Source organism: Dipodomys spectabilis, unplaced genomic scaffold (assembly GCF_019054845.1).
Source record: "Dipodomys spectabilis isolate Male_0828 unplaced genomic scaffold, ASM1905484v1 ptg000219l, whole genome shotgun sequence".
NCBI lineage: Eukaryota > Metazoa > Chordata > Mammalia > Rodentia > Heteromyidae > Dipodomys > Dipodomys spectabilis.
Window position 1 is genome coordinate 927,825 of NW_024870896.1, and position 27,966 is coordinate 955,790.

The following is a 27,966-nucleotide window of genomic DNA, read 5'->3' on the forward strand; positions in this document are numbered from 1 at the left end:
GCAGCCAATAGGGGCGGGGCCCCGGGAGGCTGGGGCTGAGCGCGGCGAGAGGTGTTGCGTGCGGGCTCCGCGATGACCGTCCCGGGCCGGAGCGAGGCAGCCGAAGCGGCCAGGTAAGAGCTGCGGTCCGGGGGTCCCGGGTTCCAGACTCGGAGGTGGCTACCTGGGGCCGCGGCTGCCCGGCGTGTTCTGCCCCGCGCTTGCCCGCCGCGGCGATGCGGACTCCGGTCCCGAGCTGAGCTGCGCGGAGCGGACCCGGTGGCTCCCGGTGGGGGTGTGTGACGCCGGGGGGGGGGGTGCCCCGCGGGCATCCGGGCACTGCAGGGCACCGCATCCCGGCCGCCTCGCGGGGGTTCCCCAGCGCCCCCCGCCCTGCTCATTCATTGACCCTGATCACCCAGGTCTGTCCCGCGTCCTCGCCGCTCCCCCCCCCAACCTCCCCATTTGCCCCGGGCCGGCCGGGCCCCGCGCCCCGCCGGACCCCCGCTGCCCCCGGCCGGCCCTCCCTCCCCGCTCCGCTCCGGGAGCTGTCCCGGCACGACGCGGCCGCGCCCCTGCGCCAGGCCCGGGCGCGCCGAGGCCGGTCCCCCGGTCTGGAGATCGGCTCCGGAGCCTGCCGGGGAGGGGCGAAAGCTCTTCACATCTGGAGATGAAGAAAGGGGGGGGGGTCCCCCCTCCCCGAGGCCCGCAGGCCGCATGGCTTTGCAGGTGCTGTCAGGAATTGTGACTTCTAAACGGGCGCCGATGGCTCACGCCTGTCACCCCAGCTACTCAGGAGGCTGAGATCTGAGGATCGAGGTTCAAAGCCAGCCCCGGCAGGAAAAGTTCATGAGACTTTTATAATAAACTACTCACAGAAAGCCGAGAGTGCAGCTGTGGTAGGCTTGAGCAAAACTAAAAACAACTCAGGGACAGTGCCCGAGCCTGGAGTTCAAGCCCCAGGACTGGCGCTGAGCACACATGCGTGCACACACACACACACACACACACACACACACACACACACACACACACACATGCACGCACGCACACGCACACACGCGCACACGCATTGCGCTGGCATCCCTGGCCACCAGCCTGAGAGGCCTGGTGGGATCTTGTACCTAAATCAGCCCTGGGCACACAGGGGCCGGAATCCAGTGGGAAACACACCAGATACTGCCCCTCTGCTTTGTTCTCCAGAGCTCGCGGGGGTTCATCAGCTGGCTGATGACCTTCATGCCTCACCCCGCCTGGCTCTTCAGAGGTGTGCCTCCTGCAGAGGTCAGGCTCCTGGGAAATGAGGAGGTGCAGAGGTGTCCAGAGGGGTCCCCTCACCCCCCTCCAGGCAGCTCTGAAGTCAGATCTCTGAGTTAAGACCAGGCCATGCCAGGAGAGGTGGAGTGCAGGGCAGGCCTCTGTCCTGCAGGGAGAGTCCCCCGAGCCGGGCACAGCCCTCTGACACGCTGCTGCTGGAGTTCTGTCCAGTTCCCGGTGCCTACACCTTTAGGTTAAAGGTTATAGTTAGAGGGACACAAGGGGTGGCCTGGATGGACATCTTTGAGGCAAACACAGGAGAATTTCAGGCTTGGGGTGGGGGAGAAAGGTTTCAGGCTTCCTGAGAGCCAGGAGCCCGCAGGGATGGCTCCACCCGGCCTTAGGCGGGCCAAGCCTTACCAGAAATTAGAGTCTGAACCTCACACTGTGGCCTCGGAGGAGTGATTTACTGGAAAGTAGGAAAAAGGGCCTGCAGGCAAGTTAACCTCTGAACCTCCTCCTCCAGGCAGCTCTCCTGGGAGTCTTGGAACAAGTTTCCTCCCCCTGTTTCTGAAGGTATTTCCTTCCTAGTTGTCACATGACTGTCTTTGCAAAGCCCAGAAAGTCCACTTCTGAGCACCAGAAAAGAATTTGTGTCTAGCTATCCTGGAAGGTAATGGCCCACAGGTCTGCTGCCATGTCCCCAAGCAAGGTTAACTTTGAACTTGAACTTAGTCTAACTTTGAACTTGAACTCACTCTTGCCAGCTGTGCATCTGTCTCTCCAACCTTTGCACTTTGATTAATTCTGTTTATTAATGAGGTAGGGAGAGCAGAACCCCCTGGGAAAGATCTCCTGTGTAATTTTTTTTTTTTTTTTGGTGGAGGGCTAGTTATTAGGCTTAAACTCAGGGCCTGGGTGCTTTCCCTGAGCTCTTTTGCTCCAGGCTAGCGCTCTACCATTTGAGCCACAACGTCACTGCTGGTTTTCTGGTGGTCCATTGGAGATAAGAGTCTCACAGACTTTCCTACCCAAGCTGGCTTTGACACTTGATTCTCAGATCTCAGCCTCCTGAGTAATTAGGATAAGCATTAGTCACCAAGTGCCCAGCTCCTGGGTAATTAACAGGTCACAGTGTCCCCAAGTGTTCCTGCCTGCTACCCCAGATTCCAGAGGGAAAGCCTCGCTTCTTAGAATGTCTCATCTCCCTTCCACTTTCACTAATTTACTTGTAGAGAAACACCTGTTGAAATTGGTCCGTTTTTAAACTGTACCCTAAAGATGTTTCAAATTGATGCTTGATTTTTTTTTAAAAAAGTAGATTCTAAGTTTGGGATTGTCGCTATTTTTTAAAACCTCAAATCAAGAACACTTAGTTTAGCCAGATACAGTGGCTCACACCTAAAACTCTAGCTACTCAGGAAGCTGAGATCTGAAGGTCCTGATTTCAAGCCAACCTTGGCAGGAAAACCTGTGAAACTTCTCTCCAATGAACTACCAAAAACGCCACAAGTAGAGCTGTGGCTCGAGTGGTAGAGCACTAGCATTTGAGCACAAAAGCTCAGGGACAGGGCCCAGGCCTTGAGTTCAAGTACTAGGGGGAAAAGAAAGAATTAGTCTAAACAAGGCTCTGAGGGGCCCATGCCTGTCATCTTAGCCACTCAGGAGGCTTAGATCTGAGGATCAAGGTGCAAAAAAAGCTGGAAGTGAGGGTGTGGCTCAAGTGTTAGAGCACCAGCGCTGGGAAGGTGGCTTAGGTGGTAGAATGCTTGTCTAGCATGCATGCAGCCCTGGGTTCCATTTCTCAGTACCACAGACACAGAAAAAGCCAGAAGTGGCACTGTGGCTCAAGTGGTAGAACTCTGGCCTTGAGCACAGAGAGGCTTGAGGACAGTGCCCAGGCCCTGAATTCAAGATCCAACACTGGCAAAAAATAAAAATAAAAAAAGATAAAAGCCAAGTGAGAGCAGAAGGCCCAGAGTTCAAACTCTAGTACTGGTACAAAGAATTCATTTTAATCACATATGGATTGCATTTCTTCCTCTGGCACTGGCATGACAGATTCAAAGGATATCAAATAATTGTCGAAATCATTCTGGTCTTGTATTTCATTGTTTCTCTTTTTTTTTTCTTTGACTAAGGTAGTTATTATATATATATATATATATATATATATATATATATATATATATATATGTTTGTTTTCTTTTGTCAGTTGTGTGTGGCCTGGGCTCTGTCCCTCAGCCTCTTTGTGCTTACAGCTGGTGCTCTACCACTTCTGCCACAGTGCCACTTCTGTTCTTTTTGTTTGTTTGGTTTTTGTTTTTCTTTGGGGCGAGGGGTTGAGTGGTTAATTATCATGGGGACTTTTCTGCCCAGGCTGGCTTCGAACTGTGATCCTCAGATCTCAGCCTCCTGAGTAGCTAGGATTACAGGCTTGAGTCACTGGTGCCCAGCAACATAATACATTTTTTCTGTCTTCTAGAAAAACATTGAAATCTTTCTAACATGGGTGCCAATTAACCAAACCACTCAAACTTAAACTTGCCAGTCCACACACACTATTTTTACTTTAATTTTATTTATTTTGTGGTGGCCCTGGGGCTCTAACCCAGGGCTTCAAGAATGCCAAGCATCTGTTTTTACCACTGAGCTATGTCTGCAGCTCCTTTTGAATTTTGAAGAACTACTCAAATTATATTTTACAATAACCTAGTGATACTACCCCAGCTTTGAAATTCTTACAGCCCTTTTTTTAGCTACCGAATTGATAAACACTCATATTTAAATTGTTCTTTCTCTCTCTTTTCTTTTCTTTTTCTTTCTTTTGACAGCTTGAGTATTGTCTCTTAGTGTTTTCCTTTCCAGGCTTGTGTTCTACCATTTAAGCCACAGCTCCACTTTGGGCTTTTTGCTGGTTCATTGGAGATTAGAGTCTCACAGACTTTCCTGTTCAGGCTGGCTTCGAACCACAATCTTCAGATCTCAGCCTCCTGAGAATATTGCTCACTTTTGGTTGTGGTTGGCAGTCTACATACAGGGGGCGAGGCGGAGCCTGGTGTAAGTGGCCCGTGCCTGTCACCCAGTTTCTACAATGATGGAGGCGAGGCGTGAGTCAGGCTCACTGTGAGGATACCTCCCTTCTCCCTCCCTTCTGCACTGCTTGTACCTAAGCTCTTATTTCGCCCATAGACATTTCAGTAAGACCATACAAATGAATGTCAAATTAGCTTTTGACATAATTAATTGAAAACTGAAAATCGACATTATCAATTTTATTATGACAAGAATCCACAATGAATATAATTATTGAAATTGTTTAATAATTCCAAAAGTCCATTTTTGAAATGATCACAACCATACCATTAATATACTTGAAAAAAATGATGACTCCTTAAAAACATCAGCCAGCCAGTCAGCATTCAGATTTTCTCTATTGTCTAATAAATACCTTTGTAATACTTAATAAATATCTAAATGGGGTTTATAAAAGAACTTGACCCTTTATATGTGTATAATCTCTCTCTTCTTCTCCCCTCTCTTCCTCCTCCTCCTCCTTCTCCTCCTCCTTTCCACTTCCAGTTTTTTGGTAGTTCATTAGAGATAAGAGTCTTACTGCCTTTCCTGCCTAGGCTGGCTTCAAATTTCAATCCTCAGATCTCAGCCTCCTGAGTAGCTAGGATTACAGATATGATCCTGATGCGATCTCTCTCTCTCTCTCCTCTCTCTCCCTTTCTCTTCTCCTTCCCTCCCTCCCTCCTTCCCTCTCTCTCTCTCTCCTTCATACCTGTACTGGGGCTTGAACTCTGGGTGTCACACTTTTTTTGTTTAAGACTTACTCTACCACGTGAGCCACAGCTCAACTTAACAGCTTTTTGCTAGTTAGTTGGAGATAAAAGTCTCTCAGATTTGTCTGTTGGGGCTGGCTTTGAACCTTGATCCTCAGCTCTCAGCTTTCTGAGTAGTAAGATTACAGGTGTGCAGCACCTGGCAGACTCGATTTTGTTTTTCTACCCACTTGGACACTTCTTACTTTACACCAAGGCCCCTGAGACAAGTGCTGCTGAAGAAGGCTTTGTGGTGAGTGGGATTAAATCATGTGAGGTCGTTGGCACGTAGGTGGTCAAAGTGAAATAAATCACAGGAGGAGCCTGGGTTTTCAGGCAGACCCACCATACCTGCTGAGTAGCAGCTGGCTCTGAGCTTCTGGTCCTGGTCTTTAAGACAGCCTGTCTCCTTCCACAGGCGGGTACTGGGTCTGGTATACACACACAGTACATGATGGCCATAAGGTTCTTTCTCTGCCACACCTTGGGGCCCTGTTCAGATGGAACTTCTTCTGCTTTCCTTTTCTAGGGGTAAAGATCAATTTTATTTATCAGTTTGTTAGCTTTGCAGTGCTAGGGATTGAACCCAGGGCCTTGCATGCATTAGGCTAGCACTCTACCCCTGAGCTACACTCCTCAACCAAAGTCCACTTCTTTTTATTTTTGAGGCGGTCATAGATTTACATGGAATTTGATGCACTCAATCTGCCTGGTTGACTTGGAATGGTGACCTTTAGATCTCAGCCTCCTGAGTAGCTAGGTAGAGTGAGCTGTACTATTGATTTTTTTTTAAATTTTTATTTTATTGTAGGGATGTTGTAGGGAGGGGGTGTACTATTGACTTTTATGTTGATTTTTCTAACAATTAGACAAGTAATTAGCTTGATCCACCATGCCCAGCTGTGCTATTGATTTTAATGTTGGTGTTGTAGCAATTAGAATAGTGATTAGCTCCATAGACCATGCCAACATACACTGTGAATTTTTATGTTGATTTTGTAATTAGAAAAGCAATTAACTTGATGATTAACTCTTGGGGCTGGGGATGTAGCTTAGTGGTAGAGTCTCGCATGCCTGAGGCCCTGGGTCTGGGTTTTGAAACTTGGATTTTGTGTCTCTGCACATCCCTTTGATAGCTCTGCCCCAACATAAGAAAAAAACATCTGAACCGCTTTCTTGTCATTCATGAGTTGATAGTGGCTTTTTTTTTTTTTAACCCATCTCCAGATACTGATTGTATCTTTTAAGCATACAAGGAAGTCTCTTGTTTATTTTTCTTGCCTTGTGCAATGGCTAGAATCTCCACAGAGTGGTTTTGGATAATCCGTTATGCAATCTGGGGCTCTTTCTGGAAGCGGAGGCCGGGGACCCAGCAGACCCCTCCAATACTAGATCATTGCTTAGGAATCTGAACCCTTAAGCAGAGTGCAGTGTGGGGAGCCCCACCCTGCCTGGGGCATGCACAGGGTGGGCTAGGTGCCAACCTGGGGTGCTGGGCACCACTCCTGGAGCAGGTGGGGCATTTCCCCTTTTCCAAAGCCAGCAGGTGAGGCCCTGGATCTGTGCTAACTTAAACCCCAACCCCACCCCACCCTCACTCCGCCAGCCCCAGCCTCCTGCCTCCAGTAAAGGGCGAGGCCCACACTGGGCAGAGCAATGGGTAGCACAGCAGATGCCGCCCCAGAGCTGCCAGGTATGGGGGCTGGAATTCTGGGTGTGGCCGCCCTCATCTTGAGGCCTTGGGGCAGTGCTAGAATCAGTGTCAGGGTGAAGATGATGGGGATAGAGTAGCCTAGAGGACCAGGCTGCAGGGCCTTCCCCCCCTCTACCACCCCCTCCACTCCCATTCCCAATCAGGACCTGTGGTCTGGCACTGAGGTCGGGTAGTGAAGAGCTGGCTTGTCACCTCCTTCTTCTTTGTGTCACCTCCTTCCTCCATGTGCTCCTGGGCTGGGCACTGTCATCCGCAGGATGCAGGAGTCCTGCCTGCCATGCACGCAATTTACCAATTTACCGTCCACGTGCCTCTGCTTTTGTTTTTCCTGCTGTTTCTTGGTCCCTGCAACTTCAGTTCTGCTTTCCTATTCCTCTGGGATCTGTCCACTGGATTTCTTTTCCTTTCTCTCTCTCTCTCTTTCTTTCTTTTCCTCCCTCCCTCCCTCCCTCCCTCCCTCCCTCCCTCTCTCTCTCTCTCCCTCTCTCTCTTTCTTTCTTTCTCTCTTTCTTTCTTTCTCTCTTCTCTTTCTTTCTCTCTTTCTCTCTCTCTCTCTTTCTCCCTCTTTCTTTCTCTCTTTCTTTCTTTCTCTCTTTCTTTCTCTCTCTCTTTCTCTCTCTCTTTCTCTTCTCTCTTTCTTTCTCTTTCTTTCTCTCTCTCTTTCTTTCTCTCTTTCTTTCTTTCTCTCTTTCTTTCTTTCTTTCTCTCTTTCTTTCTCTCTTTCTTTCTTTCTTTCTCTCTTTCTTTCTTTCTTTCTGTTGTGGGGCTTGAACTCTGGGCCTGGGCGCTGTCCCTCAGCTCTTCAGCTCAAGGCGAGCGCTCTACCACTTGAGCCACAGCGCCACTTCCCATTTTCTAGTGGTTTATTGGAGATAAGAGTCTCACGAATTTTCCTGCTCAGGCTGGCTTTGAACCGCGATCCTCAGAGCTCAGCCTCCTGAGTAGCTAGGGTGACAGGCGTGAGCCGCTGGTGTCCGGCTTAATTCTAGAATCTTTTCATCAACTCCCCCAAAGAAACTATTGTACCATTACAGGCCCCTCCCCATTTCCTGCTTCCCTCTGCCCCCCACACCAGCCAATCTACATCTGGATTTGCTGATTTCAGACATTTCTTCCATGTGCAGCCATGTCATATGTGGCCTCATTGACTTAGTATGTTTTTAAGAGTTGTTCATGTCGGGCTGGGAAGGTGGCTCAGTGGTAGAGCACTTGCCTTGCATGCATGAGGCCCTGGGTTCGATTCCTCAGCACCACATAAGAAAAAAGCCGGAAGTGGTGCTGTGGCTCAAGTGGTAGAGCGCTCGCCTTGAGCTGAAGAGCTGAGGGACAGCGCCCAGGCCCAGAGTTCAAGCCCCACGACTGGACCTAAAAAAAAAAAAAGAGTTGTTCATGTAGCATGTGACAGTACTTTATTTCTTCTGTGGCTGAACAGAAATGATACTGAAAAGCTAAACACACCTGAATCAAGTGCTTTGTCTCTGTGTCTCAAAGAATGAATCCGGGGACCCAGAGGGAGAAGTAAAACGACGGAGATTGAAGGAAGAAAAAGACAAGAGGAACTCCAGCTGGGCAGGGGGGGTCCCAGAGGAGGGCACCGCTGGGGTGCAGTCGTTATGCAGGGGTGAATGAGGGGGTCTCTAGGAGAGAGCTAAGTGACTCTCAAGATCACCGGACAGCCTGCGGCCATAGCCGTCCCCAGATCCCGTGGGAGGCCCCCAGGCGGCCTGCACAAGCCCTCCATGTGTGCTTTAGCCCCTCTAGCTGGGTGCCTGTTCTGATGCACACTTCTGGGGGCCAGCCCGTCTGCTGTTCACACGCAAGGCCACCAGGGGCCCGCATGAGTGACAGCTCAGGGCCACGGTGATGCCATGTCTGAAGGCCCACAAGAATGACTGCTCAAGGCCACAGTGATGTTATGTCTAGGGGCCACATGAATGACTGTTCAGGGCCACAGTGATCCGATGCTTAGAGGCCTGCACGAGCAACTGCCCAGGGCTATGGGGCTGGAAACATTTATGTGTAGTATTTCTCAGGGATCTACCCAGGGGTGGAATTGCCAGGCCCTATAGGAACTGTTTTCCAAATCAGCCCCTCACCAGGGCTTCAGATTTCTCCACAGCCTCTGGCTGGTTAACATCTCTTTGTGGGTGTGAAGTAGAGTCACCTTGTGGTTTTGATTTACCTTCCTCTGATGATTAATGCTCTTACTATGTAACCCAAGCTGGCACCCAATGCTCAATCCTCCTGTCTGCACTTTGTCTCAGTCTCTCAAATGCTGGAATTATAGGTGTGCACTGCTCTTCCCAATTTGAGCCTTGTTTTATGTGCATATTGATCATTTAGCATCTTTTAGAGAAATAAGCATTTGCTCATTTTAATAGGGCTATTTGTATTTTTATTGTTAAACTGTGAGAGTTTTTATTTTTTATTGTGAAAATACTGTACAGAGGGGTTATAATTACATGGGCAAGATAACGAGTACATTTCTTATCAAGCATTGTAGCCTCCTCCTTTGTTTCCCCTTCCCATCCCCTCCTCCCCCCTACCCTGCCCCCCAGAGAGTTTTTTTAATAGGTGTTCGAGTTTGCTTGCTTGCTTGGATCTGGGGCTTGAACCCTGGAGATTTCAAGCTCTCACTTGGATTTTTCACTTTTTTTTTTTTTTTTTTTTGGTCGGTCGTGGGGCCTAAACTCTGGGCCTGGGCGCTGTCCCTCAGCTCTTCAGCTCAAGGTGAGCGCTCTACCACTTGAGCTACAGCGCCACTTCCGGTTTTCTGGTGGTTTATTGGAGATAGGAGTCTCACAGTCTCTCCTGCCCGGGCTGGCTTTGAACCGCGATCCTCAGATCTCAGCCTCCTGAGTAGCTAGGATTACAGGCGTGAGCCACCAGCGCCCGGCAGGATTTTTCACTTTTTTTTTTTTTTTTTTTTGGGTCCGGTCGTGGGGCCTGAACTCCGGGCCTGGGCGCTGTCCCTCAGCTCTTCAGCTCAAGGCTAGCGCTCTACCACTTGAGCCACAGCGCCACTCTGGCTTTTTTCTTTTTGCTTATGTGGTGCTGAGGAATTGAACCCAGGGCCTCAGGCATGCAAGGCAAGCGCTCTACCACTGAGCCATCTTCCCAGCCCGATTTTTCACTTCTTGCCTTTTTCATTTCTTGGATTTTGTGCTCTACTGCTTGAGCCATATCTCTACTTGTGGCTTTTTATTTATTTATCTTTTTCATCGGTCATGGGGCTTGAACTCTGGGCCTGAGAGCTGTCCCTCAGCTCTTCAGCTCAAGGCTAGCACTCTACCACTTGAGCCACAGCTCCACTTCCCAGTTTGCTGGTAGTTTATTTGAGATAAGAGTTTCATGGAGGGGCTGGGAAGATGGCTCAGTAGTACAGCGCTTGCCTTGCATGCCTGAGGCCCTGGGTTCGATTCCTCAGCACCACATAAGCAAAAGAAAAAAGCCGGAAGTGGCGCTGTGGCTCAAGTGGTAGAACGCTAGCCTTGAGCTGAAGAGCTGAGGGACAGCGCCCAGGCCCAGAGTTCAGGCCCCACGTCCGGACCCCAAAAAAAAAAAAGAGTTTCATGGACTTTCCTGCCCCGGCTGGCTTTGAACCATGATCCTCAGATCTCAGCCTCCTGAGTAGGTAGGATTACAGGTGTGAGCCACTGGCACCTGGCCAACTTGTGGCTCTTTGTTGGTTAATTGGAGAGAAGAGTCTCATGGAGGGGCTGGGAAGGTGGCTCAGTGGTAGAGCGCTTGCCTTGCATGCATAAAGACCTGGGTTCGATTCCTCAGCACCACATAAGCAGAAAAAGTGGAAAGTGGCGCTGTGGCTCAAGTGGTAGAGCGCTCGCCTTGAGCTGAAGAGTTGAGGGACAGCGCCCAGGCCCAGAGTTTAGGCCCCACGACTGACCAAAAAAAAAAAAAAAAAGAATCTCATGGACTTTTCTGCTCAGGCAAACTTCAAACCACGATCCTCAGATCTTAGCCTTCTCAGTAGCTAATGGCTACAGAGGGTACTCCTCCTCCTCCTCCACCTCCTCTTCCTCTTCCTCCTCATCCTCCTCCTATTTTCCTCCTTTGCCAGTCCTGGGGCTTGAACTTAGCGCCTGAGCGCTGTCCTTAATGCTTTTTACTCAAGGCTAGCACTCTACCACTTGAGCTACAGCTTCACTTCCAGCTTTTTCTGTTTATGTGGTGCTGAGGAATCGAACCCAGGGCTTTATGCATGCTAGGCAAGCGCTCTACCACGAAGCCACATTCCCGGCTTTTATTTATTTATTTTACTTATTTATTTATCTGCTGGTCCTGGGGTTTGAACTCAGGGCCTGGTCCTTGCACCTTTCTGTGCTCAAGGCAAGCGCTCTACCACTTGAGCCACAGCGCCACTTCTGACTCTGCTGCTGCTTTAGAAATATCTCTGCTCTCCATGGCTGAGTCAGGATTCTGACAGCCTTCTTCACAGGACCCTGTGCTTTTCCTTCAGTGCATGTATTAGCCAGTTGTAATTATATGCTGGTTTATGTAAATATTTGTTTCTTGTCTGTCTCTCCTAGCAGGAGACATAGGGCAGACAGTACCTACCTGCCCCTCCTAAGACACTCAGGCTTACCCAGACTTGAAGAATAGCAGGCATTCAGTTTAGTATTTGCAGAAGGAGGAGAGGAGAGGGACAGTGCCCTGCCAGCCTCTCCTGGGACAGAGCTGCTCCTGATTACAATGAGCCCGTGGCTACCTGCAGTTCACCCACCTTCTGGCCCCTTCGATTTTCCCCTTCAGCCAGCATGCTTTCTGACCTGAGCTGAGACATTCTCAGCCCTTTGCAAAGGAGGGACAGACACTCGCTAGCCTGGCACCAGTGGCTCACGCCTGTAAGCCCAGATATGGAGAAGGCAGAGATCCAAGGATATGGTTTAAAGCCAGCTAGGGCAGGAAAGTCTGTGAAACTCTTATCTCTAATGAACCAGGAAAAAAAAAAAAAGGCAGAAGTGGAGGTGTGGCTCCATGGTAGAGTGCCAGCTTTGAGATGAAAAGCTGAGACAGTGCCTAGGCCATGGGTTTAAATCCTAGTGTTGCCAAAAAAAAAAAAAAAATGGATTTTTCATGTGATTCAAGGCCTGCTTCACCATTTTCCACCACCAAGATATATATATATATAATTTTTTTTCCTAGTCCTGTAGTTTGAACTCAGGGCCTGGACACTGTCCCTGAGCTTCTTTTCCTCAAGGCTAGCACTCTACCACTTGAGCCACAGTGCCCCTTCTGGCTTTTTCTGTGTCTGTGGTACTGAGGAATCGAACCCAGGGCTTCATGCATGCTAGGCAAGCAGTCTGCCACTGAGCCACCTTCCCAGCCTCCCCCCACCCCCACCCCATACACCAAGATCAAGAGTTTCACACTTGCCTGTGGTTCTATGATGAGCTGGGGGTGGGGGGTGAGGGGTCCACAGAGCCAGTGGGTGTGAGGTGGGCATCCTGGGTTGCCAGGGGTGGGCTCTACTGAATGGTATCTGGAGGTAGACAGAGTTTTCTTGTCCCCAGAGGAGCCACTGCCCTGGTGCTGTCTGCGGCCCCATCCCCAGCTCAGCAAGCCCCCAGGAGCACAGGGAGTTCTGTTTCTTACTGAACACTGTCTGTTTTGAGCCCTGAATGACCAGCTCCTTGTGTGGACATGGCTGAGCCCCAAGTGGCCTGCCAAGAAAAAGTGGTCTGTCACCAGGCCCACGGGTGCCAGTTCAGACAGACACTGCCCAGCTGTGGGCACTGAGGACAAGCAGAATGCACTGCCCACCCCGCCCTGGGGAAGCGCTGGGCCACCCAGCGGAGGTCCAGGGGGCAAACCCACCACGTCAGTGGTGTGTCCCCCATCCTGACCTCCCTGGTATCTTCTCCTGGCTTCACACATGTCCAATGGGGGGAGGGGCATAGCTGGGCCTAAGTGGGTGCCAGGACCTTTGGGGTCCTGCTGTGAGCCTGTGTCTCCCCTGAGTCACAATCCAGGGGGAAGAGTCAGGCAATGGGGCATGCGTGCAGCTTTGTGGGTGTAGTTGGGTTACAGTTGTCAACTCTGGGGGGGGGGTGCTATACCTCCTTTCCTTGGCAAATGGGACACGTGGTGCAGGTAGGGGCCGGGAATCTGTGGGTGGGGCCCCCCACAAGCCCTAGAGCTCCTCCAGGTCAGGTCAGAGAAGAGAACACTGACTGGCAGGCCTTCATTCACCCCGAGTGGTGTTCTTTCTTTAATTTTTTATTACTTGATTGTTGTTTAATGGTCACATACGGCAGGGTTAGCTTTACATACACTGGGTAATAAGTGCATTTCTTTCCTTTTGCTTAGTGTCATCTGTTCCCTCATTCTCTCTCGTGTCCTCCCTCCCATCTCTGCCCATGAGTTGCGTGGTTCACTTTCACCAATGTCCCATGCAGCCTGTAGGCTCCGCTGCTGCACATTTTCACCCATTTTCCACTGATTCTGTGCCCTCCCCCCCTTCGCTCAGATGTGCATGTGCGTGAGATATACCGTATATGAGGAAAAGAATACAGAGTCATCTGAAAACGAAGAGACAAATTAAGCAAAGATCCTTTGCTTCCTTACCTTTGGAGTTCATTTCAGTACGTGTATTATTTTATATACATATGTAGAGGTGCTTGGGGATTACAGTTTGGTGCTTTTCTCCTACGACTCCCCTCTTTTGGTCTTACTCTATATGGATGTCTAGAATCCTGTATACTTTGTGATGTTCTATTGCATTTTAAGTCTAACTTCTGCATATCAGGGAAAACATGTGCCATTTGTGTCTCTCTGATTTTGGCTTAACTTGCTCAACATGATTTGTTCTAGTTCTGTCCATTTCTCTGGGAATGCCATTATTTTATCCTTCCTAATGGCTGGGTAAAATTCCATTGTATATAGGTACCACGTTTTGTTGGATCCATTCTTCATTCATTCCGTCGGGGTTGTTTCTATATGTTGGCTATTCTAAGTTAGTGCAGCAATGAACATGGTGGTGCAGGCATCCTTGTCCTTTCCTGGTTCATGATGTTCAGGGTAGATGCCTAGGGGTAGTATGGCAGGGTCATGGGAAGGTCAATGTTTATTTTTTCGAGGCACCTCCCGACTGCTTTCCAGAGTGGTTGTATTAGTTTACATTCCCACCAGCAGTGCAGCAGGGTTCCTTTTTCTCCACATCCCTGCCAGCATTTATTGTTGTCTGAATTCAAAATATTGGCCGATCTAACTGGGGTGAGAGGTTTTGGTTTGCATTTCCTTCTTGGCCAGGCATGATGAACATTTCCTCATATGTTTCTTTGCCATTTTTCTTTTTTAACCTCTTCTTCTGAGAAGTCTCTCTTCAGCTCCCTTCTGGCCACCGTTTTATAGAGGCCCAGGCTCAGAGGGCAGGGACTGGGGTTTACCAGGGGGTTGGGGGTGAGGGTCTCTCTCTTCCAGGGCTTGTGTGTGAGCCCACTGCGTCTGATCAAATCAGCCCGAGGGGCCCTTCCTGTGGGAATAGGTGCTTAGTCAAGAGTTACTGGGTACTCACAGCTTACTGAAGCTGTACGAGGCTCTGGAGATAAGGGACGAGAGGGACATGGGGGACAGTTAACAGAGGCAGACTGTAAGGTGCAGGGCCACTATGAAGCCTGTGTGGGTGTGAGAGAGGGCGGATCTGCGCTCCCTGGAGGCAGGTCCCGATGTGGGAAGGAGAGACAGGCCTGGGTGTGGACTCCTGGCCTGCCAAGCAAGGCCCCAGGCTCTGCTCCTATTCCCAGGGAGAGGGACCTTTCTGGCAAGCCCAAACCTGGGCATGATGGGGACAGAGTACAGGAAAAGGGGATTGGGCTCCATTAATCAGGGGGAGGAGAGTCCCAGAAGTCTTGGCAGGCCAGATCTGGGCTTTATATAAAAGGTCCCTAGGGCTGGGAGCTGGTGGCTCATGCCTGTAATCCTAGCTAAGATCTGAGGATGGAGGTTCAAAGCCAGCCTGGGCAGGAAAGTCTGTGAGACTCCTATTTCCAATAACCCACCAGAAAACAGAAAGTGGTGCTGTGTCTCAAGTGGTAGAGCACTCGCCTTGAACTAAAGAGCTAAGGGACAGTGCCCAGGCCCAGAGTTCAAGCCCCAGGACCAACAACAGTGACTTTTTTTTTTGGGGGGGGGGGTCCAGTTGTGGGGCTTGTACTCTGGGCCTGGGCACTGTCCCTCAGCTCTTCAGCTCAAGGCTAGCGCTCTACCACTTGAGCCACAGCGCCACTTTTGGCTTTTTTCTTTTTGCTTATGTGGGTGCTGAGGAATCGAACCCAGGGCCTCATGCATGCAAGGCAAGCGCTCTACCACTGAGCCACCTTCCCAGCCCCTAACAGTGACTTCTTAACACAGGCTGCATGTTTAAATTCCCCTGGGAATCTTTAAAGGCCAGAAGGTAGCCACCCACCTGCCTCGTGACCTCGCAGTTCCACTTCTAAGTGTTTATCCCATGAGTAAGGATGTGTGTCCACAAGATTAGTACTAGCAGGCTGGTGGGCATGCTCAGCTGGCAGAGTGCCAACCTCATGTGAAAAAGCTAAGGGACAGCACCTAAGCCCTAAGTTCAATCCCCAGTATAGGAAAAAAAAAACAACCCACAAATAGAAGCATTGTAAACATGAATACACTTATTGAAATGAGTCCCTGGTGATTCTAATGTAAACACATTCGTCTCCTTATTCACTCTAACAAGAGGCTGAGTGTCTTTTCTCTGTGAGGTAGGAGGTGACCGGTGTGCTGAGTGGAGGTGGGTGGATGGGGGACTTGCAAGTCCCCAGGGAGGAGCCCAGGGTGTTTGAAGTCCCCCAGGAGAGACAATCCACACCCCCTCTTTGGATATTCTGTCTGTTCTCCTGAGCCTGAGGAGCCATGTTTATGTTTTGGTGGCAGAATAATGTTTTTTTTTTTGTTTTCCTTGTTTTGTTGGTTGTGGGGCTTGAACTCTGGACCTGAGCGCTGTCCCTCAGCTCTTCAGCTCAAGGCACTTGAGCCACGGCACCACTTCTGGTTTTCTGGTGGTTCATTGGAGGTAAGAGTCTCATGGACTTTCCTGCTTGGGCTGGCTTTGAACTGTGGTCCTCAGATCTCAGCCTCCTGAGTAGCTAGGATGACAGGCATGAGCCACCGGTGCCTGGCTTAAGATATAGTGTTTTCTGTTCTCTCCCTGGGGTGACCAAACTGGAGCTGGCCCTGGGCCTGGCCTTGAGAAGAACTGACGAGACCACAAGATACCCTCATATCTACTTGGGGGAGTGTGGGAGCCTCCTGGCAGAGGCGGAGCCCGGGCTGCCAAGGCCGCAGGCGGCCACTCCTGCAGATGGGCCAGCCCTGTGGTTAGCACGGTCCACGTGGAGAGGCGCGGATGGCCTGGATGGGGGATGGTGCTGGGCACTGCTTGGAGGGGGGGGGGAGAGGGGAACCATGGCAGGCTGCACTTACACCCTGGCACGCTGTCCTTTCCTGTCCCTTTCTGTCTGGACCTTTCTCTAACTCACCTTCTCCTGGCAGCCTGACCTCCTGCTTGGATCAGCCAGCCAGTGTGGGTGGAGGTGAGCCCCTCTCCCCCCTGCCCAATGAGGGTGATCCGTCTCTCTCCCTCCCGCCTTTCCTGCCAGTGTCAGCCAATCCCTGTGGCCTTTCATTCTTGCTTTGTTGTTGTTGCTGGTACTGGGGCTTGAACTGAAGACCTGAGCTTTTTTCATTCACTACCTCTTGAGCCACAGTTCCATTTTCAGTTTTTGGTGGTTGATTGGCGGGAAAAGTCTCACCAACTTTCCTGCCCAGGCTGGCTTCGAACTGCAATCCTCCAAGCTCATCCTCTTGAATAGTTAGAATTACAGGTGTGAGCCACCAGTGCCTGACTCAATGTTACTATCTTATTTTTTTTTTCTCTCTTTCTTTTTGGGTATCATCAACTCCCTCCCTCCCTCCCTCCCTCCCTCCTTCCTGCCTTCCCTCCTTCCTCTCCCTTCCTTCCTTCCTTCCCTTCTTCCTTCCTTCCTTCCTCAAACATAGGGTTTTGGCTCTGTGTCAGGGATGCAGAATTGTCAAATGCACACCCCCTGTTGGAGCTCAGCTTCGGCCTGGGAGACAGCAGTGTGCAGGAAGGGACGGGCCACAGGAGGGAAGGCAAATCCAGGAGGCAAATCTGAGGTAAATCTGGGAAGCCCCCACAGAGGAGGTGGCAGGGACTAGGACTTCAAAGTGGACCTGGAAGTCCCCTGGAATAGAAGCATGGAAGGGATTCCAGGTAGAGCAGAAGCTGTGGTGCTCAGTGAGCTGCATGGGAGGGGTGGCAGGTGGCGAGGGTAATGAGCAGGAAGGTCAGAGAGGCCAGCAGGGGAGTGGCAGCTGCAGGACCTGTCACTAGGAGAAGTAGGAGGGGATCTGGAGCACCAGGTGGCTCAGACCAGTGTGGAAGGACAGGCTTTGGGCAGGTGTGATGGGAAGACATTACCAGCATCCAGGAAAGTGACTACAATAGTCCAGGATTTCATGGTGTGGCGAGAATGGGATGAAGGGCTGGGAAGGTGGCTTAGTGGTAGAGTGCTTGCCTAGCATGCACAAAGCCCTGGGTTCGATTCTTCTGTCCCACATACACAGAAAAATCTGGAAGTGGCACTGTGGCTCAAGTGGTAGAGTGCTAGCCTGGAGCCAAAGAAACTCAGGGACAGGGCCCAGGCCCCTGAATTCAAGCCCTAGGATTGGAAAAAAAAAAATAAAGGAATGGGCTGAAGCCTTGAAGGCTTGAACTCAGGGCCTTGGACTCTTAGCTTTTTCCCTCAAGACTGGCTCTCTACTACTTGAACCACAGCTCCATTTCTGGCTTTTAGGTAAGCGATTAGAGATAAGAGTCTCACTGTCTTCCTTGCCTGGACTGGATTTGAGCTGTGATCCTCAGATCTCAGCCTCCTAAGTAGCTAGGCTTATAGGCCAACCTTGGCCTGTGTCACTAATTCTGGCACCTGGCTTGTCTTTCAGTTTGGAGATGGCCTTAGACTTGCAATCCTCTTGCCTCCATTTCCTGAGTAGCTGGGATTATGGTCATATATTACCATGCCAGGATTTCTCTGGAATTTTTGGTTTGTTTTTGGCCCGGCCTGGGGCTTGAACTCAGGGTTTAGGTGTTGTCCTTGAGCTGTTTTTGCTCAAGGCCAATGCTCTACCACTTGAACCACAGCTCTACTTCTGGCTTTTTTTTGGGTAGGTCAGTGGAGATAAGAGTCTTACAAACTTTTCTGCCTGATCTGGCTTTGAACCATGATCCTCAGATCTCAGCCTTCTTAGTAACTAGGATGACAGGTGTGAGCCAGTGACACCTGGCTCTCTGGAGGTTTTTTTTGTTGTTGTTGGTCATGGGGCTTGAACTCTGGGCTGGGTGCTGTCCCTCAGCTCTTCAGCTCAAGGCAAGCACTCTACCACTTGAGCCACTGCGCCAATTCCAAATACTGATGGTGCAAGACTGAGTGAGTGGTTTATTGGAGATCAGAGTCTCACAGATGGCTGGGAAGGTGGCTCAGTGGTAGAGAGCTTGCCTTGCATACATGAGGACCTGGTTCAATTCCTCAGCACCACATAAGCAGAAAAAACCGAAGTGGTGCTGTGGTTCAAGTGGTAGAGCGCTAGCCTTGAGCTGAAGAGCTGAGGAACAGCGCCCAGGCCCAGAGTTCAGGCCCCACGATGGACAAAAAAAAAAAAAAAAAAACAAGTCTCATGGATTTTCCTGCCCGGGCTGGCTTAGAACTGCAATCCTCAGATCTCAGGCCCCTGAGTACCTAGGATTACAGGTGTGAGCCACCAGTGCCCAGCTTCTCCCAAGTTTTGAAATGAGTGATTTTGATTTCTTATACATATTTTATATATCTCATGTTCTCTATTATGAACTTAAGAACTCTGGAGGGGGTGGTGGGGAAGCATCTGTGAACTAGGAGATGACAGGACCAAACACAGCAGAAATGACCACTGAGAGGAGTCTCAAAGGGTTAAATCCCCCGCAGGTTTGCTTCTGGAGATTGGACAGTCACCCAGTGCTTAGAGGTGGGGAAGTGTCCTGAGAAATGTATCAGGAGGTAAATTTGCTAAGCAAACCAAGGCGGCTGTGGCATCACTAGGTGATAGTCTCGTGGTCATGTATGCAATCTGTTCATTGAGGACCCGTAGGTATCTACGTATGTGCCAGAACTAGAAGGCTGAGGTCAGAGGTTACCAGGCCACAGGGCTATGGCTGGGTTGATTTTATGGGTGAGGCTCATTGGCTCTTTACCATGTCATACTGGGTCTGAGTGTGGAGGGAAGGTGGCTTGTCTAACTTTGACCCAGGTCACTAATTCTCACCCTGAGGAAGAGAGCTTGGACCTGCTGTCATCAGAGAGCTTGAGGAATTGTCAATTCCAGGTGCTAGCTCCTTTGTGGAGGGATCTGGTCCCCTGGCGTGGTCCCTGCCCTGGTGTGACCCCGATCTGACTGCCCAGGAGTTACTGATGGTGCAAGACTTGAAGCCAGAGCTGGGCACTGGTGGCTCATGTCTGTTATCCCAGCTCCTCAGGTGGCTAAGATCTGAGGATCCTGGTTCAAAGCCAGACTCTTATTTCTAATTAACCACCAAAAAAACCAGAGGGGAAGGCGTGGCTCAAGTGGTAGAGTGCCAGCCTTGAGTGAAAAAGCCAAGTGAGAGTGTAAGGTCCCGAGTTCAAGCTCCAGTGCCTAAATACACACACGCGCGCGTGCACACACACACACACACACGCACATGCGCACACACACACACACACGCACACACTTCAAGCTTGGAGAAGCAGGGGGTCAGGGGTGCCCTATTCTTTGTAGCAGTTGAGAATAGAAACAGAACCTCAAAGGCCACTGGGAAAACAAGTGTTTCTGCCCAGCGAAAAAGGATCTCTTCCTTCTGGAACATTTTGAAATGGTCTGACTGTTCTGGTTGAGGTGTCCTAAGTGTTTGAGAGAGCTACTGCGGGCTCCTGTCCTCTCCCCAGGGGGCTGGCTGCTGGGGCACACCACCTCCGTGTCTTCTGCCCCCGCCCTACCTTGTAAGGCTCAGTGACTGCCACTACAACCCCGGTTTCCCATAATGCTGTCTGGGCCCCTCAGAAACTTTTGCTTTCCAGCACAAACAAGTCTCAGAGGCCTTGGTGCCAATGTGTCTCCTCAGGGTGGGGCTGGAGGCCCAACTCTGCCCTGCCGAGCAGTTGCCTAGCACTTAGTGAGGCGCACAGATTTAATTTTCCTTTCAAGCTCCCGGCTGAACTTAGCTGAACTTCAGGCTTCCAGCAAAGCCAGTGGATGAGAAAGCCTACCATGTCACTGCTGTTGGTGAATTTGAACTTGGAGGTCTTGGACCTCACCCTGACCCCCAGAGGGGCAGTGGAAGGGAGGGGATGGAGGCAGGTGCCCTGGACCCCTCTTTCTGATGCAGACTTGGTTTTGCCTTGCAGCCCACAAATGCATGGAAAGGAAGCCTCTCCGAAAAGCCCTGTGTGCTGCCCAGAGAGGCCAGACAGGGCCCCAGAGCCCCCAGACCACAGGTGAGCCGCCCCCCTCACCCCCAGCCAGAGATCCCCGTAGAGATGCTCAGGGGGCCTTAATGGGGAGTCCAACAGCAATGCTGCCTGAGCCTCTTCCTCCCTCCCCACCAGCCTGTCCGAGTGCACTGGGACCTTGCAGAAGCCAGGCTTCTCAGGTTACCAGCTGCCTCCCTGCCCACCTGCCCTGGGGCCAACCTGGCCAGGGCAAAGGTTTGCATTTGGGTGCCACCCCCTACCTACTTGATTCTAGCCTTCAGCCTCAGTCAGGTCAGGTGAATGTGTTGAACTCCTGGAGCGAGCAAGCAAGCAGCCTAGCCGAGCAGCAGGCCGCTGGAGGAGGCCACAAGCCTGGCAGGCCTGCTGGCATCATGGCCCATGGCCCAGCCCCGGAGCTGTGAGTTTGATGCCTCCATCTCACCTATCTCCCCCCATTCCCCCACAGCCTGCTCTTCCTGGAGCCAGAGAAATGGGACAGGGCATCAGGCTGGGGGGCAACCTGTTCCTGGGTGCTCATCTCCTACCTCCAGGGTCCCTCCCTTAATCCAGGAGTATCATTTCCCAAGGACGAGCTTTGTGCTCCTTGTTCTCCTTAGTTGGCCGTGTTTCCCTCTCCCCCTCCCTCTCCCCCACCACATACACCAGAAGGCTTTGCTCCAATCTCTGCCCCAAGCTGCTGGCTCAAAGCCAGGGTAGAAGTGGCCCAGAGGACTGCACGGGCAGGACTCAAGGGTTCCTTGTGTGTGGAATGGGACGTTTCCTTTGCAGTCTGCACTGGCCAGAAAGCTTGAAGGGCGAAGAGATAAAGAAGCAGGGCCGGGAAGGGGTGAGTGTGCATACGCACCAGGGATTGTCCTGGGCTGCTGGTTTCAACCAGGGCTCCTTGGCTACCAGGCTTGTGGCAAGGAACCCAGGAGATCTGAGTGGGTGTTCCTGTTTGGGAAGGAGGGGTGACTCTCCTCCAGGGCTGCCTGGCATCACCCAGTACTACCAGGAACCTGGGCCTGAGCCCCTTCTAGATGCCCATGTTGTGCCCCATCCCCGGGGCTTTGGGGGTGGTGGTATTATTTCTGGTCCTTTTAACAATCTGCTCTCCTGCAGCTCAGACTGGTTTCTTGTGTTTGCAGACACTGCTGAGTAAGTACAACCAGCAGTACCACAAGCTGTTCAGGGATGTCCCTTTGGAAGAGATGGTCCTTAAAGGTGAGTGGCTCAGGCTGGGAAGGTGGCTCAGTGGTAGAGCACTTGCCTTGCACACATGAGGCCCTGGGTTCAATTCCTCAGCACCACATAAGCAGAAAAAGCTGGAAGTGGCACTGTGGCTCAAGTGGTAGAGCGCTAGCCTTGAGCTAAAGAGCCGAGGGCAGCACTCAGGCCCAGAGTTCAAGCCCCATGACCAAAAAAGAAAGAAAGAAAAAAGTGAGTGACTCTGTTCAGAAGCCCCATGGTTTGTTTTATTTTTATGCTAGTCCCAGGATCTGAACTCAGGGCCTCCCTGTTCTCATTGAGTTTTTCTACTCAAAGCTGGTGCTCTACCACTTGAGCCACACTTCCCCTTGGGGGCTTTGTGGTGAGTAATTGGAGTGAAGACTCTCAGAAACTTTCCTTCTTGGGCTGGCTTTGAACTTTGACCCTCAGACCTCAGCCTCCTGAACAGCTAGGATGACACTGGCATCTGGCTAAGCGGTTCATCCTGAGCTCACTAAAGTCCAAGCTTGGAGACCTGAGCAGGAGGGAATCTGCCAGGGCTTTGGGGGAACTCTGGGAGCCTGGGGGGGCTGCAGTCAGGATGGTCAGGAGTGGAAGCTTGGATCTGGGATGAGGACAGGAGGGTCAGGACATCGGGTGCTAGGGCTGGGCCTGGTGAACGTGAGGACCGGTTCCCAGGATGATCTCTCACCATGGTCTCTCCTCCTGCGCCTGCCAGTGTGTTCCTGCGCCCTCCAGAGGGACCTCCTTCTCCACGGCCGCCTCTACATCTCCCCCAACTGGCTGTGCTTCCATGCCAGCCTCTTTGGCAAGGATGTGAAGGTAGTGATGGGGGTGAGCGCTACAGGGGCTGGGGGTGGCATGGAGAAGCCCCAGCCTTGTGCCCTGTGGGCAGCCTGCCAGGCCTGCCTTCCCTCCGCATGCTAAGGACATGCTAAGCCTCCCACGGTTGAAAGAGTAGCATCAAGATTTCCTATCTGGTATCTGGAATGTCGTCCTTCCCTCTTCTAAACTCGGGGACCCCCAGGGAAGCCATTGGTGTAGCCCCGAGCTAGTTCAGAGCCCCCCTCTTCCCACTATCTGAGTGGACGTCGCCTGAGGTCTCCTGGATAGCTGGGCTTATACCTGTGTGAGGATCTGGGGTGTCACATGCAGCCAGGGGCAGGGAGCATGGTGGGGGGGGGGGTCCTGGAGGAGACCCCTTCATGGCCAGGCTTCTGCAGGCATTACTCATGCCTGGCTTAGTGCCAGTCCTGGCTGGGGCCTGTGCAGGTACTATGGGAGCTCTGTGGTTGGGGGTGAAATGTATGTGTCCCCAAAGGTGGCCATTCCTGTGGTGTCTGTACAAACCATCAAAAAGCACAAGATGGCCCGGCTCCTCCCCAATGGACTGGCTGTCACCACCAACACCAGCCAGAAGGTCAGCGAGTGACCGGTACTTCTGTCTGTCTCCCCACTCCCACTTCCCAAGGGACATCATAGGCCTGTGAGAAGCTGGGGGCGGGGAATTCCTACCTGGGGCTGGGGGGGGGGGGTTCTTACAACCCCACATCTCCAGACAGGCTGCACTCCCCCTGCCCCGCCCACCATGGAGACAGAGTAGCAAGCACCCCATGTCACCCTCCTCCCTGTTGCTTGCTCTTCCATGTCCCAGTACGTCTTTGTGTCGCTGCTCTCCCGGGACAGTGTGTACGACATGCTAAGGAGGGTCTGCACTCACCTACAGGTATGGGGCCTGAGGGGCAGGAGCTGGCCAGGGAGGTGGCTGAATGCTGAACCTGGGTCTTGGGGCAGGCGGTGAAGGAGAGTTGGTGTTTCTCTCCAGTGCTGGGCAAAGGAGCAGAGTGTGAATTTGGACGGGGTCTGGGAGCATGGCTCTTTGAGCCCCGTGGGCCCTGAGCTCCCCACGCCTGCACAGGTTCTCACTTTTGCTTCCTTAATGCACAAATTAGAGCATGTGGCTGGGGCCTAAAGTAAGGAAGAAGAGGAGCAGGAGTCAACAGCATAGGAGTCCAAGGAGGCCCTTAGCCCTAGTCGGGCACGCTGGCTCACACCTGTCATCCTAACTACTCAGGAGGCTGAGATCTGAGGATCAAGTTTTCAAGACAGTCCGGGCAGGAAAGTCCTTGAGACTCTTCTCTCCAATTAAGCACCAAAAAAAAAAGGAGGGAAAAAAAGAAAAAGAAAAAAAAAAAAGCTCAAAGTGGAACTGTGGCTCAAGTGGTAGAATGCTAAGTCCCCGGACGTCTCCCCTCCCATTCAATGTCTGGGATCCAGCCTTCACTTGATAATGAGTGACTCAGCTCCAGGGAAAGTCATGTTGGAGGGTCAGTGAGTCCCCAGCCCTGATCTTGTCTTTCCCTTCCTCCATAGCCTTCCAGCAAGAAGAGTCTGAGTGTACGAAAATTCCCACAAGAACCTGAGTGCCAGTCTCTGGTGAGAACTGAGCTCAGCTAAGATCAAGTACTGAGTACTGGTAACACCAAGGCTTCAGGGCCTCCCAGCAGGGGTCCTGAGGCAGAACTGAGGCCCTGGGCTGCACAGACAGCACCACACTCTGCCACGGGGGGTGCCCTGGACACCGTGCCATGCAGAGCTGTGTAGATCCTTAGCAGCTGTGCCAGTGCTCTGAGCACAACAGAAATCTAGTTCCCAGGGCCTCGGCTGGGGTGCGTCTCATGCCGATAGGCATGTGGGATCAGCCAGCCTTCCTTTGATGGAGGAAGGAGAGAATGCTCTGGAGGCCATGACTGTACAATCAGATCTACATTTGCCAAGGTTCCAGTAATTTCTGTTGGCAGCAGAGGCTCTGAAGAGGCAGAGCTAAGTTTCTAGAGATAGGGGTGGGAATGGCCCCGGGTTGAAGTGTGGTCAGGACTCACCAGCAGGAGAGAGAAGGTGCTGTTTTCGTGTGTGTGTGTGTGTGTGTGTGTGTGTGTGTGTGTGTGTGTGTGTGTGTGTGTGTGTGTGTGTGTGTGTGTGTGTGTGTGGACCCTGGCTGAGGCCAACGACTTGATTTGCCATTAGATCTAATCTATTCCACTGGAGGCCGGCTGTGCCTCACTAGCGTGGGCTCAGCCTAAAATCCCACGGTGGTTCTTCCTGTGGGGGTCTTCAAAGGGCTCCAGAGGGGCTGATGTCACAGCACAGGAGCAGATAAGACGTGTACGATTGCATGGTTTTTAATCCTCCCCCGTGTCTTGGCATCTGAATTGGCAGTCTCTGAAGAGAGCCTTGACAAGCCTGGCCTAGGCTGGCTTAGGCAAGGGATGGGTCATATCACCACAAATTCTCCCGGCTTTTCTTCAGGAAGTCCTCATCCCAGAAATGAAGTGGAGGAAAGTGTGCCCTGCTTCCAGATCCCTGTCACTCCCAGACAACATCCCTCGGGCCTCCACCGACTCCACAGACAGCTGCTTCCCTTCCAGGAGCGCTCCGGGGTCTGGTGAGTTCCAGCAGAGGTCAGAGTCTCCCCCAGCTCTGTGAAGGGACTCCTCGTTTCTTGTCTTTTGTACCAATCCTGGGGTTTGAACTCAGGACCTGGGTGCTGGGGCTGGTGCTCTACCACTTGAATCTCCATTTCCAGCTTTTTGCTGGTTCACTGGAGATAAAAATCTCACAAACTTTTCTGCTCAGGTTAGCTTCAAGCCTCAATCCTCAGATCTCAGCCTCCTGAGTAGCTAGGATAACAGGCATGAGCCACCAGCTCCTGGCTTAGTGCTCTTAAGAGTCAAGACCCAAGCAACTTCAGGGAGGGGAAAGGAGGGTCCTGCCTGCCCTGGGAAGATACTTAGCTGCTCTCCTCTTGCAGAGGACTCTATCTTTGAGAATGATGAGCTGCGGGAGGAGTCCACAGACGACCAGGCGCTGAGACTCTGGGATTCCCGGCTTCTCAAAGTCGTCTTTGTCATGTAGGTGACAATTATGATGGGAGGAGGGCAGACTGGGGGAGGGGAGGGAGGCATGGAGGAGGGGGGAAGAGGGGGTGGGGAGTGGGTGTTGCCTGGGGACCCCTAAATGTGTCCAGGATTGGGGAGGGAGGGGACTGGCAGAATTGGAGCAGGCCATCTGGTAGCTAGTGAGAAACCATAGTGAGCAGTTCCCAGAACCTGTGGCTTATCTCTACCTGTTGCTTTGCTCCATTAAAAAAAAAAAAGTGCCAGTGGCTCATACCTGTCATCCTAGCTACTTAGGAGGCTGAGATTTGAAGATTGTGGTTCAAAGCCAGCCCAGCCAGGAAAGTTTGTGAGACTCATATATCCAATAAACCACTCAGAGAACCAGAAGTGGCACTGTGGCTCAGGTTCAAGTGGTAGAGCGCTAGCCTTGAGCTGAAAAGCTGAGGGACAGCACCCAGGCCCAGAGTTCAAGCCCCATCAAAAACAAAAAAAATGCTTTTTCACTCAAGTCTAGTGATCTACTACTTTGAACCACGTCGCTACTTCTGCTTTTTCTTTTTTTTTGACAGTATCTTGCTATATAACCCAGATTGGCCTTGAACTCACATCTTTCTTTCTTTCTTTCTTTCTTTTTTCCCCTGGTCGTGGGGTGTGAACTCTGGGACTGGGCACTGTCCCTCAGCTCTTCAGCTCAAGGCTAGCGCTCTACAACTGGAGCCATAGTGCCACTGTTGACTTTTTCTGCTTATGTAGTACTGAGAAATTGAACCCAAGGCCTCATGCATGCAAGGCAAACACTCTGCCACTGAGCCACTTTCCCAGCCTGTGTCCCTGAGCTTTTTTGCTCAAGGCTAGCACTCTACCACTTGAGCTACAGCACCATTTCTGGCTTTTTGGTGGTTCGTTGGAGATAAGAGTCTCAAAGACTTTCCTGCCCAACTAGCTTAGAAATGGGATCCTCAGATGTCAGCCTCCTGAATAGCTAGGACTATTGGAATGAGCTACTGGTGTGCAGCTAGAGGGATTTTAATGGCAGGAAAGACAGAGGTGGCTGGTCAGAGGCAAAATAGTTGTATGTTCCAGGGCTCAGAGGAAGGGCCCAGGATTCCTATCCTATGGGGCTGTGGGGATGTTTCCATGGGAACACATCTCAGGACAGGATCCCCATGGGACCTTTAGGAAGAATGATGCCCAGGCTCGAACATGGCTGCAATGTAGACTCTAAATTCCTCCAAATTCAGGCACAACTCAGTTCCCACTTTTATCTGCTTAGACCCCCAAGTTCTTCGTAGTAGAAAGATTTACCTCCTGGCAGGGTGTGGTGGTCCATACCTGTAATCCCAACCTTGGAAGAGTCTGAGGTAGAAGGATCGTTCACAAGTTCCAGGCCAGCCTGCGCTACTAAGTTGAGACCCTCTCTGAAAAAACAAACAAAACACCATAACATGCAGGGTTCTGGTGCTCATACCTGTAATCCTAGCTACTCAGGAAGCTGAGATCTGAGGATTATAGTTCGAAGCCAGCGCAGGCAGGAATGTCCGTCAGACTCTTACCTCCAATGAAGCACAAAAAATGATGGAAGTAGAGCTGCGGCTCAAGTGATCGAATGCTAGCTTTAAGCAAAAGAGCTCAGGGACAGTGCTCAGGCCCTGAGTTCAAGTGCCAGGACCAGCACAAAACCAAAACCCTTCTAACAGCCTAAGCCCCTTCTTGCCCCTGTCCCATCAGGATCTGCCTGCTGGTTGTGTCTTCATCGTACTTGGCATTCCGCATCTCCCGGCTAGAAGAGCAGCTGTGCTCTTTGAACTGGGATGGGCCAGTCCCTGGGCACAGGTGAGGCCTTTTGGACTTGAGGCTGTTTGTCACCATGGCTGGACCTGACCCTGTTTGGGGGCTGGGGTGAGGATCCTAAGCATGGCTGGGCATGTGTGTAGGCACAATGAGCCCACCTAGGGGAAGAAAGACTACACTGTCTCTTCTCCTGTGTGCACTTGCCTTCTGGATTTTTCTCTGATCTGAGCATCTTTCCTGTGTGTAGGTAACAGTGACGTGGCCTTTGTCCCCACACTGTCTCCAAGAAGAACATTCTGGGTGCTAAGTCTTGCTGCTCCTATGCTGCAACAGAGTATGAGGAAAATATTCTAGATCCTTCCTTCTCCTCCTCTTCCTCGTCTTCCCAGCTCTTCAAGATCCATCCCTTAATAAGTGATCTCACGTACCCGTTTACAAATGAACTGGCTGGACTTCAAAAAAAAAAAGATAAATGTTTGGGACCAGCTGAGGAATTCTGCACCAAGTTTCAGCTACCACTTAAATGAGAGAAAATAAAAAGTAGAAATGAGGGCTGAGAAGGTAGCTTAGTGGTAGAATGCAGGAGGCCCTGGGTTCGATTCCTCAGTACCACATACACAGAAAAGGCCAGAAGTGGCTCTGTGGCTCAAGTGGTAGAGTGCTAGCCTTGAGCAAAAAGAAGCTTAGGGACAGTGCCCAGGCCCCACGTTCAAGCCCCAGGACTGACAAACGGG

The 27,966-nt window shown here is 51.4% G+C and overlaps 1 protein-coding gene across 3 annotated transcripts; it reads left to right on the plus strand.

The window, feature by feature from the left end:
• The first annotated feature begins 50 nt into the window (after nucleotides 1–50).
• Gramd2a (GRAM domain containing 2A) lies at nucleotides 51–27,826 on the plus strand. 3 transcript variants are annotated; one of them, XM_042697442.1, is made up of 12 exons: nucleotides 51–113; nucleotides 20,247–20,336; nucleotides 21,102–21,159; nucleotides 21,461–21,536; nucleotides 22,261–22,364; nucleotides 22,864–22,962; nucleotides 23,197–23,268; nucleotides 23,916–23,978; nucleotides 24,852–24,987; nucleotides 25,354–25,453; nucleotides 27,170–27,274; nucleotides 27,480–27,826. In XM_042697442.1, exons 1-12 carry the CDS (start codon nucleotides 73–75, stop codon nucleotides 27,481–27,483), a joined length of 948 nt encoding a protein of 315 aa, XP_042553376.1. In that variant the 5' UTR covers nucleotides 51–72; the 3' UTR covers nucleotides 27,484–27,826. The 3 variants fall into 3 exon arrangements, with proteins under 3 accessions (XP_042553376.1, XP_042553377.1, XP_042553378.1); XM_042697444.1 differs by lacking the exon at nucleotides 51–113 and adding an exon at nucleotides 16,865–16,947; XM_042697443.1 differs by lacking the exon at nucleotides 27,480–27,826 and having other exon boundaries at nucleotides 27,170–27,278.
• Nucleotides 27,827–27,966: the final 140 nt, after the last annotated feature.